Raw genomic sequence first — 12,121 nt, 5'->3', positions numbered from 1 at the left:
ACAGTCTTATTTTAGATGGATGCTTTCAAGTGTTGCGATTCACAGCATCTCCCCGTTCATTCAAGAACAGCAAGAAAAAGGCTGGAAACTACGTCTACAAAGGAGGGTTTCTCCCCAGGTGAGTTGGCAGTGATCTTTTTGATGTGCCTCTTGGCAACATAGAGGGATGACCTGAATGCAATGACTCACAGCGAAGATCGGTGGATTGTGAGGACATTCGGAAACAGCTTGCTTCATTTTCCTGCTCAGTGCAGTAAACACTCATGTCTGTCAGTCCAAATGGGTGATTTGAAATGAAATGTGCTTCAACAATGGTGTATACTTAAATTGAGTTTGGACAGTGGGTGTAATATGCAGCCAAATGTTCCTCTGACTGTTCGCACTGTAAAATTCCTTATTGGTTCATCTCATTACATTCATGCCAATCAGCAATTAGACTCTCCTCCTCCAGAGCCCTTGAGGATGTTTTGACTTCATTTTCATGCATTAAAACAGTTTAAATTGATTTTATTTCTGCTGCTTGTCACGTATGGCTGTTTGCTGAGGAATTAATCCAGCTTCCTGGGACCACAATGATCAGAAATGTGTTGTTTGTTTTTTATTCTTTCACAGTTTAAGTCAGATCTACTCAAAGATATTTCCAGACCCACGTACAACATTTGCTCAGAATGTGTCAGAGGAAGGAAAGGACTTTTACTGAATGAATCGACTACTCACCCATCAAAAAGGTTGCAGGACTGAACGCAGGTACGGCCTCGCTTGAAATATCGGCAAGAGAGGCACTGGTCTGGCCCTGGTCCCCAACAGCCATCGTCCGAACACATTCGGTCACACACCATTCGTTGTTGGACTGTGAGGAGAATGTTCAAATGGTCAAAATAGTATAATTTTCTTTTAAAGACAACAGGGAGGATGTTTGGTGTCAACACATTAAACAAGTGTTGGGGTACGATCACCTGTTAAGTGTGTATGTGGCTAATATCCAGCTTATATCTTTGATGATCCTTGGTCTGGCTATCAGCTATCAATTATATATCAGTTATATATTGTGGTTACGTAACACCTCGAAATGTCTGTGTCTTGGGATACGCCACAGTACGATCAGATACAGGCACTATATTTTGTCCTCGTGTACACAAAAATAACTTTAAAATTCTCAAGTTCTACCAAAGTGCTTAACAGTTTTATTAAACATCTCTACACATATCAGTACTAAACAAATTAGGGTCCTGCAGCACAGACCTAGAAACTGGTTGGCAACTGGTTAGCAACCAGTGGACATGAAGGAAAAACATGTATTCCCCAATGATTGTTAAGTAGTTGGTGGCTTTTGCTAGTATTGTTGCAATAAACAGTGAGACTGTGAAAAGTGAAATGCAATTGCAAGAACTGGGTCCTAGGATCACCAATGTTTGGCTTGATAGAAGTGTTGCTCACGTCACTTCCTGTATGGCAACTCTGCCTCCTATTTTGATAGCAGGGACATATGTATACCTGAAGATCATTTGTGTTATTTTTTTAACAACATAAAATTGGTTGTACAGTCCTCTGAACTCGGTTTGTTCCAATAATTGATGCAATTGTCTTCTCAATCTAAAAATTAAGAATGGTGCAAAAGTTACAGACATTAACACATTTTCATCTTTGACCCCTTGGTGGCACAAGATGAAAAAAGTTGGCGAAATGGATCACAAGACTGTCGAAAGTCAGTGTTGATTCTTGGGGAACCCACAGACTTCATTGGCAGAATGTCTTTTCTTTAAGATGTCTATAACATTGCTGCCTGTCCCAAATTATAAGTGTATAAATGTAGCAATGTGTGTATATCTATTCTGTATTCATGCCTAGGAGATAAGTCAGTGCTTGTAAATGGACTGCATTTATATATTTTTTTCTACAGCTATCGGAAGCTCAAACTGCTGTATGTTTCTGCCCACCTGAGTGAGTAAACATTGGTATTCCCCCACATCTCTGCCATTAAAGAACACATCCACTATAATTGTAACCCCCCCACCCTTTCCTGTTGAACCACAACAATCAATAATGCTCATCACACTCAATCGCTGAGTGACACACATATCCCCGGGAGTGTCGCCTGGTGGGGGCCAAACCCTTTGTCAACAGGAGAACAGTCAATCGTAGACAGTGGGTTGAGCCTAATGAAGAGACCTGTGTAAGGTGCCATCGATCGATCTCTAATACACACACCGTACTCATTAACTGGCTAATGATATGAACCGCAGTGTGGCAGGACCGTGAAAAACTATGGCGGCTTAGTTATCTCCATCTCAGACACAGAAAGCTTTAGTGGCAACCACCTCTAACAAATCCTCACAAATATTATAAATAAGCTCATTACCCTGGGTATTGTGGAATCATATGAGCAATATGTCCCTTTATTTGCCTGTTGTTCATTCCATCACGCCTCCACTTCCCATTGCAAGCATTATACTTAACATACCTTTAAGGCATGACAGTTCCCATGAAATTGGCCAAGTCAGTGTGTAATACTGGGGTAGAGGTAATTAGAGTGCTAATGGTACCATGGCTATGGCTGTCGTTTAGTCTCATTCCTACTGTTTTCCCTTTTTTTGTGCCTCTGGCTGCTGTTTTTTTCTCTCTCTTTTAGTATATTGTGTGGCTGTGGTTAAATCATCCACTTTTTCAGTCACTCCCTCATCCATACATCTATCTTCTGCCTTTTGTCTGGGACTGGCTGAAACCCAAACCTCTCACCCCCCAGCCACCTTCTCCAGTTTATGTGGGGTTTATGCTGGTCAACAGAGAGAGATGTAATCTCTCCAGCATGTCCTTGGTCTACCTCAGGGCCTCCTCGTAGAATGGCATGTAACACCTCACCCAGGAGGCATCCTAGTCAGAAGCCCAAACCACCTCAGCTGACTCCTTTTGATGTGGATGAGTAGTAGTGATTTTATTACTGTACACTGATTTTTCATGCATCATAAGGATTTCTTAGAGCACTATATAGTGGATGAAATTTGCATTGCACTTGCACAACGGAGACGCATTCACTCTGACAGACTGCTCAGTTCATCTGTGTAGCATTAAAGAGTAACTTACACTAACTTTTAATGTTATAATGTTAGTGTGTGAATGTGTGTGTGAATGGGTGGATGACTGGATATGTAAAGCGCTTTGGGGTCCTTAGGGACTAGTAAAGCGCTATATAAATACAGGCCATTTACCATTTACCATTTATACTGTTAAACTCCAACCCACACTGAGAGTCAATCACTTTAAACTTCTAAAAGATACTCTAAACATATCCTGTCTACTTTATTGCAGGTAACTTTCACATGAACTAGTCCAAAAAGCAGATGCTAGCAGCTAACAAAAACTAGCCAGCTAGCACATCACTTTTACCCAATCGGCTTTCATTGCAATTTAAATTTCGCATGGCCTTGTCCTCACATAGAACCGGTGCTCAGAAATTACTCCAGCAATTTATCCATCCAATCATCCTTTTAACTGACCCCTTTGTTATGAAATGTGTGTGTACCAGATGTGGTCATTGCTAACACTGAACACTGACCCAGCCAAGTTTGTCCCTTGTGTTGTTCGGCCTCTTCAGTAGCTCTTTGCTTCCACGTGACTCGGGTCCTTTATCTCATTTGCCACCACCACCCTGTCTCCTGCTGCCACATTTTCTTTTGCCACTCTCAGCTTCATGTCATTTTCCCGTCACCTCTCTCCTGTTTTTCCCAACCTGCCACGCGCTCTGTCCACCTCACCTGGAACCTTCCCTAGTTTTCCTGGCAGCCACAGCCTGTCTGTCACACTCTCTCAAACTTGAACACCAGCCAAACCCAAATTAGCAATAGTCAAAATGCAATAAAACTACAATTTCTGAGTGGTGCTGCTCACACCCCTCCTGAAACACTCAGTACGATTACGTGGAGGAAAAAACAGGAGAGCAGGAGTTCTTGAAAGGTTTAAAAACTATTCAGAACCCTACTTTGGCATCAAAATTTGAACCATTTTGGATTAATTATGCAGCTAAGACACTGCGTAATGATGCAATATTGCTTAAACTCTGATTCCTCCCTCAGAAGGTGCAGAGGTCTGCAAAAGCTAAAAACTTTAATAGTCTTAACACCACATCTACTCACTGCACTCCTTTGGATCTTGGTTGTTACGGACGAGGACTTTTTGGCTCGGGGTCCTAAATAGCGACGTCCAGTTGATAGTGTTATAGAAGCAGAGGCGGCTGTTGTTGAAGATGTAGACGTTCCCGGCGCTGATCTCACTCAACGACTGGAACTGGAGTGAGGAGATCCAACGCTGCTTCAAGATCAAAAGAGAAATACCACTTCCACTGAAAGAGAAGAGAGAATAGAAAAGGAAATGAGTCATGGCAAAGGGAGAAGGGGTAGAGGGGACGAGTAGGGAGAAGAAAGGAAATCAGAGAGAAATAACAAATTTAAAAGAAATAGTTGGAAGCACACAAGAAGATTTGGAAAGCAATTTTAACAAGATGGAAGAAGAGAAAGTAGGATGAAGGAGTAATTGAGGGTTTAGGAGGGGGGGGGAAGGAAAGGAAAAGACAAGGTTAGAGGGTGGGATGAAAATATATGATGGAGAGGAACAGTAATGAGGGGAGAAAGGGAAAATGGATTAAGAGTTAAGCTAAGAGTCAGACAAAAGAAGAACAAGAAGTCACGTAAAGCTAGAGAAAAAAAAACTCCTATTAAAAATGTAATGTTAGAAAAAAAAAGAAATACCAGACATAAAGAAACTTTTGCAGATGCAGAAGGTTTCTCCAGCTCGGACTTGTACTCGAGCACTGCTGAGCTACATGTACATCATGGGCATTTACAAAACACGACTGGACCTCCTTTGACTCTGCAGCACTATCTCTCTCGAATCTGTCACTTGCAAGCAAACACAGAACCTGTTATCAAAACAGGGCAAATCAAAGCTGTGTGACAACAGCGCTTCAAAGAGCTTCTGTGAGCAAAAACCTGCCGGTGGCTCACCAGCTCCAACGGCGAGTATCCGAAAAGAGGAAACAGCAGGAAATTAGATGATGCTCTCGGAAAAAAGACCATAAAATGCTCGAAATGGCCAATTTTGCCAACTTTTCTCTAAAGAATCCAGGAACCAGCTGAGCTAAGTCCTTCTTCTGGCAAATGCAAATCTGTGCATCACTATTTTGAGTAATTTTGCTAACAGACAGCCAGCACAAACCAATCACATAACCTCTTTGGCAAAGATAGAAATACTATAATTTAGCTGCAGGCTTCAAACATGGTTATTTCTGCAGAATTGTGACATCATTTTGCAGCCTACGAGGTCTCTCCTTGACAAGGGCAGCTGATAACACTGGTCTACAATTTTTGAAAAGTTGCATGCATCAAACAGCATATTAGATGCCAAAGCAACTCAATTCAAGGTGTATCAAGGTGGGATGTTGTCACATACAGACGTTTCATCAATTATTCGGAATATTCTGACATGCAAATATGTTGATATCGTCCCGGAGTCTTATCATTTTAAGCATCTGTTTCATTTTCAACGATCAGAAAGGAAAGAAAAGTTTGACTACATTTATTTCACAAGCATTTTGTCTATAGACAAGTGTAATATGAACAATCCCTCTGGAGTTAAGTGAGTATAATGGCTTTATTTTAATTTATTTAAATGTATGCTGTATAGCTTTGTGGAATTTATTATAACTCCTCAGTAATGAATGAGCAGAAAGCGGTGATATTGCAGTGTTTCCTCTTTACTGATCTCGCTCAGACGCACGCATTTGCAAACCTGCAACATCCATCCAGTTTTGTTACGTGGGCAAACAGGATATTATAGACATCCTTGTTCTGTCTTAGACATTTTCCAGATGAGATGTAAACATGGGTCTTAAAAGGTGTCTTCCCACCTGGGCTTTGCTGGAAAACCTCTAAGAGCTTTTGTCCAGGATGCATCATGATTGGAAGCCCAAACCCAATACAGTTGGCTCCTTTCAATGCAAAAGAGGAGTGGCCCTACTCCCAGCTCCCTGTGGATGTCTGGGCTCCTCACTCTATTTCTAAGGTACAGCCAACCACCTTACAAAGGAAACTAATTCCAGCATTTAACAGATGTATTCTTTTAGTGACTACCCCAGACCATATGTGAGGGTTGGATATATATTGGCTGGTGATTTGGAAACTGTCTCTCTTCACCACAATAGTCCAGTACAATACCCACGTTACTGCTGACATCCCAACAATCCAACTTTTTACAATCCACCTGCTCCTCTGTTGTGAACAATACTCAGAGATAGTTAAATGCCTTCTTGGGGCAGCTACCGTAGTTTACTCACAGGGAAGCCTTCCAATGGTTAGAGGGAAAGTGTAAGTGCACCCAAATGATTTATCCTGCAATGGTCCAATTTTGGCAGCGTGGTATCGCGTCAGGTCATAGCAAGAAGGTCCTGCCTTCAAATTCTGGTTACACTGGCTGTAGGTTTAACTGTGAACAGGACTGGCTATCTGTCTTTATGTGTTAGCCCTGTAACAGCCTGGCAATCTGGTGAATCTAGTCTCTCGGCCCTGAAATGGATAAGTGGAAGAAAATCCATGGATGGACAGAAGAAAGTTAGTGTGGGCATGCCTGCAAACATACCTGTAAAGAGCTCTGCCTCCAATGGTAGCCAGGCTGGAAAAAACACTAAGATCTGTCATGTTTTCAGGCCAGGATTGGATGTTGAGGTAACCTAAAGAAGACATGTCAGGCAAAGTGGTTGAACATGTGCTAATTAGTATGTGGCGGTATTTGATGAAGGAGCACAAAAATAATGAGCAACGGATAAAAACCCTTCTGTTGCCTACATCCAAAGTTTCAGATCACGGAGCTGCTCTGAAGTTCAAGCAAGAAACCCTTTTCTTTGTAGGAAATGCGCTTGCAGAAGACAATATTTAATATTTAATATTGCTAATTAAAAGAATGGATTTAATATTCTGCACAATTTGTCTGGTTGCCTTTAATGACAGATTATATCAAATCAGCATCTGTGGAAATGACATTAAAAGGGATAGGAGCAGGAAATGGCTGGGATAGAATGGCCATTGCTCTTTCTTATTGCTTAGGTTTTCATTATGAAAATGCAGTTTCACTCCATTAGCTGTTTGGCTCAACTGCAAGTCGCGGTTTAATATGACAAAAGGGTTTGTATACGAGGTATTGCTCATCCCTTAAGGCCTCTAATAGCTAATGAATAAGTACACACACAAGGATGCACACAGCAGCAGCACACAGTGAAAGAACGTATAACTATGGAGATATTGCACACACACAATAACATTATATGCACCAGAGCTCCTTTTTGAGCTTACTGGCAAAAATCTGCTGTCCTCTTAAAGCTTTCTTTCACTACTTTAGAGGCCAAATAATTCACACGGCCGCATGCACAAACACACCCTGTAATTCTTCTTGTATTCAGTGTTTCCAAGTGAGGCCGTCTTACCTGTGATCTCTTTCACGGTGCGGAACACGTTGAGGCGCTCAGGGTCCAAAGGCCCAATACCGTGATACATATCCCTGAAGAGAAGTATAAAGCATAATAAGTCTATGTTGCTAAAGCAAGGCTTTATAAATGAACGTTTCATTAAGGTTTTTAAGCCAACTAAAGCCGATAGCCAAATTATGATTTATAATCATTCTGTCCTCAGGATGCTGTTAAGAGTATCTGACAAGGTAAGAGCGCTCCCTGACCTTCACTGCTCTCTTTTTTTCTCCATGTGCAGTGGTTTTGTGTGTAAAGTTTTCATCCATGTAGTGAAGCCTATGTTGTCCTTCAGTAAAACTGCACATATTGCTGCTCCTACATAGTACCCCAACAGTGGGTTTATTAACTATGCATAACTAGAATGTGGTCACTTGTAGGGATCGACTTGAAGGCAAAAGTACAGTATGTCTGTACAGAGTCTCAGTCACTCAGTATGATGAGCTAAAGTTCAAGTTCAAGTGGCTTTTATAGTCATTTCAACCATGTACAGTGGCACAGTACAGAGTGAAATGAGACAGCGTTCCTCTGAGACCCTGGTGCTACATATGACATATAACGTGCGGAGGGCGGTGAAAGAGGCGAAGCAGCGCTACGGGAGGAAACTAGAGTCACAACTCCAACAGAGTGACTCTAGGAGCCTGTGGCGGGGACTAAGGACAATAACGGACTATAAAGCACCAACAACCGGTATGACGAACGCGGCCGTGACTCTGGCAGACGAGCTGAACACTTTCTATGCTCGCTTCGAGGCTGCAGCTAAGGTCTCCAACAATGCTAGTGTTAGCGGCGCTAACGGCTGCAGACAGGAAGATACTGCCAGCACCGGAAACGTGCTCGTCATCTCCGAGCATGAAGTAAGGAGAGCCTTCAAGAGAGTGAACACCAGGAAAGCAGCAGGACCAGACGGCATCCCAGGTCGTATCCTAAGAGACTGCGCATACCAGCTAGTTCCTGTGTTCACTGAGATATTCAACATCTCTTTATCTCAGTCGGTGATCCCCACATGCTTCAAAGAGTCCATCATTGTTCCTGTCCCGAAGAAACCCCACCCTGCTTCTCTCAATGACTATCGCCCTGTAGCCCTCACCTCAGTAGTGATGAAGTGCTTTGAACGCCTGGTCAGAGACTTCATCATTTCTTCACTACCAGACACACTGGACCCACTACAGTTTGCTTACCGTCCAAATCGTTCCACAGACGATGCCATCTCTCATCTCCTCCACACATCACTCACTCACTTGGACACTAGAAGGGGGAATTATGTTAAAATGCTCTTCATAGACTACAGCTCTGCATTTAACACCATAATTCCCTCCACACTCACCACCAAGCTGGAGCATCTGGGACTCAGCTCATCTATGTGTCAGTGGATCTCCAACTTCCTAACTGGCAGACCACAGGCAGTAAGGATGGGTGGACATGTCTCAGCCTCCACCACTCTCAGCACTGGAGCCCCCCAGGGGTGTGTTCTGAGCCCCCTGCTGTACTCTTTGTACACATATGACTGTGTGGCCACTACCAGCTCCACCACCATCATCAAGTTTGCTGACGACACCGTCGTGGTGGGCCTGATCTCTGATAACAACGAGACGGCCTACCTGAAGGAGATTAAGAATCTGGAGAACTGGTGCCAGAGGAACAACCTCCTTCTAAACGTCAGTAAGACAAAGGAGCTGATAGTGGACTTCAGCACTAAGCAGGAGAGGAACTACCAGACCCCTGTCATCAACGAGTGCCCAGTGGAGAGAGTGGACAGCTTCAAATACCTCGGAGTTCACATCACGCAGGACCTGTCATGGTCCTGTCACATCAACACCGTGGTGAAAAAGGCCCGACAGCATCTCTACCACCTCAGACGCTTGAGAGGCTTCCAACTGCCCTCCAAGGTGCTCAGGAACTTTTACTCGTGCACCATAGAGAGCATCCTGGCGGGAAACATCTTAACCTGGTTCGGGAACAGCACCATGCAGGACAGACGAGCTCTACAGAGGGTTGTGCGGTCAGCTGAGCGCACCATCCACTCCGAGCTCCCTGACCTGCACTCAATCTACAGCAGGCGGTGCTGGACCAAGGCCAGGAAGATCGTGAAGGACCTCAGCCATCCCAACAACAGACTGTTCTCTCTGTTGAGGTCAGGAAAGCGATTCCGCTCCCTGAAGACCAACACAGAGAGACTGAGGAGGAGCTTCTTCCCGCAGGCGATACGGTCTCTCAATCACACCACCACACAGTACTGACCCACACATATAGTTCTTACACACACACTGGACTTTCTGGACTTTGTTTTTGCACAACACTGGTCACTATATTCTTCATTTCCGGTTAATACTTGTACAGCTGCTGTTATTGTGTATATATTTATTTATATTTAGATTTCTTCATACATTCTTATATAGTTCTATATTGTGTATTGTGTATTTTGTTGTACAGTTATTTTATTTTCAACTTTAATTTATATATTTTATCTATTCCTTCCTAGTTAAATTTACCCTTTTTATTTTTTCATATTTATTTCCTATCTTATTCATAGCCTTTTCCTTTTTTGTTTTCTTTAGGTCACGAGCAGTTGTCCAAGCATTTCACTACATATCGTACTGTGTATGACTGTGTACGTGACAAATAAAATTTGAATTTGAATTTGAATTTGAACGGACAAACACAGGCCTACGCAAAGTGCAATATATAAAAACAGCAAAAATGAACAAGACAAGACAGTGCAACAATAGACAGAACAGGACGATACAGTGCAATGGAGATGTGTGTGTGTCTGCGTGTGTGTATATGAGTGTGAGATAAAGTGCTTGAGTCCAAGACAACTGGACTTCTTTTAGGCTCTTGAAGACATTTCAACTCTTGTCCATTCTTTTTCAGCTAATAACGCTTAACACGTGAAGTAAAATGTCTTCAAGAATCCCTAGTTGCCTTCAGCTCAAGCGCTTTAAAGCATCTATATGACTCGTCAGTAGACCAAACTGTGTACTAGACACCATCTTCACCGCACCCAATTTAAGAACCCAATGGGTATTGGGGCCGGCCGTGGTTCAGAAGGTGGAGCAGGTCATCTGCTAAAAACCTTGACTCTTCCAACCTGTATTTCAGAGCAAGACACTGAATCCCCAATACATCGAAAGGAGTATGAGCAAGTGAATGCTAGGTCAAAAGTGCGTAGGCATGGAAAAAAAGCACTTGCATGAACTTGTGTGGCTGGGTGAATGATGCTTATTGAAAGTGCTCTGAGTGGAAAAGCACTATATAAGTATCAGTCCAACCCATTCCATCACCAAGGTCATCAGTGGGGACAATGGGGATGCCAGAAGACATCTGGATCCAAACTTCTTGTTCTGTATGGCAGTTACTTTTTTGCCAAAGCAGATGAATTTCCCAGAAAAGAAAAACTGATTATCAAACCTCAGTAATTCAAAGAATGTACAGTTTGACACCTTCTAGTTTAAAAAAAAATCATAGAAAAAAACCACATAGACAGATAAAATTTGTTTGTGCATGTTAATCTAGAAGTTCTGAAATTGTATGACACATAAAAAAGTAAAAACAAATCTTTTTTTTGTGTGTGCTCCATCAAATATGCTTAACAAAAACTTGTGTGAAATCACTGAGTGTGAGTGGCACTCACCCTTTAATGCCAGTAATGAGAAAGATGAGGTTGCCATTGATTTTGGTGCAGTTGACAAATTTATCAATATTGCTGGCGTCCACTGTTTGAGCTGACTGCAGGCTTCCTGTTCCTATACCGTCACACACTGAAACAACAAACATCGAAACACACAATTAGTTAAAAATACTACTTAAATGACCATTTTAGCTGCTTTAGCAATGGAGAATTTACCTACTTTAATGCATATCTGAAGTCCCTGTATATTGCAAAGGCCTAATTTTGAGAAATGACCACTGGCCATTTGTCACTGTAATGTTTCATACTCTTTTATGAAAATATGGTCCTGCTTTTGGGTGTGCATGAAAGGCCATGGCCCCTCTCCATGCATTGGAATTCCTTTGATGAAAGCATGGGCCAATCCACAGCCAATTCCTCCCTATAATGAATTCATTACATCTGCATTAATTAGACTTGCGGTCTAGTGTGAGCCAAGTATTTCTGACAGAGGCGGAGGGGATGATGAATAAGGCTGGCATTAAGTGGTGTAACCAGTTTTTGATAGTGATTTATACCAGCCAACGCGATATCTGAAATGTTAATTTGTTATCATTTCCCACAGTTCTTTGGGCTATCCCTCATTAACCCCTCCCTGCTATGTGACGATGTAATCAAGAGATTAGCCAATCAATGGATGCCACAGCCCATACATGGAACCTGAAGAAAAACACTGTTGCCTTGCCTCCGTAAGAGAGAGGTCAGATCAGTTACCTTTGTGAGAACAATGTGATGACGGGGCTAATCCTCTGTATTGAACTGAAGTAATGCTGTTTAATTTCACATTAGCCATTTTAGGCATTTAGCAGACGGTCTTCCAGCAAAATGACTTGTAATTACTGAGCAGGTAGGAGCAGTTTCTCATTATGAGACTATTTTGTGTTAATTACCATGTCGACTGTTGTGGGGATCAAACACGTGACCTTCATTTATGCCATATTTAA

The 12,121-nt window shown here is 42.4% G+C and overlaps 1 protein-coding gene across 1 annotated transcript in view; it reads right to left on the bottom strand.

The window, feature by feature from the left end:
* The window catches only part of LOC146547256 (receptor tyrosine-protein kinase erbB-4-like), a 373,065-nt gene that overhangs the window by 99,645 nt on the left and 261,299 nt on the right, over positions 1 to 12,121 (bottom strand). The window contains exons 9-13 of the mRNA XM_085263592.1: positions 11,142 to 11,268; positions 7,469 to 7,542; positions 6,628 to 6,718; positions 4,131 to 4,336; positions 718 to 850 (exon numbers count right to left, since the gene is read on the bottom strand). Of these exons, the coding sequence (XP_085119718.1) occupies positions 718 to 850; positions 4,131 to 4,336; positions 6,628 to 6,718; positions 7,469 to 7,542; positions 11,142 to 11,268 (631 nt within the window). The remainder of the gene's footprint in view (positions 1 to 717; positions 851 to 4,130; positions 4,337 to 6,627; positions 6,719 to 7,468; positions 7,543 to 11,141; positions 11,269 to 12,121) is intronic.

Source organism: Mchenga conophoros, linkage group LG23 (genome assembly GCF_057382185.1).
Source record: "Mchenga conophoros isolate Kocher_MC1m ecotype Shallow Benthic linkage group LG23, M_conophoros_male_GT1.1, whole genome shotgun sequence".
In the NCBI taxonomy this organism is placed as follows: Eukaryota; Metazoa; Chordata; class Actinopteri; order Cichliformes; family Cichlidae; genus Mchenga; species Mchenga conophoros.
The sequence above is the reverse complement of the archived record's forward strand: the minus strand, read 5'-3'. Positions and strand labels throughout refer to the sequence as shown.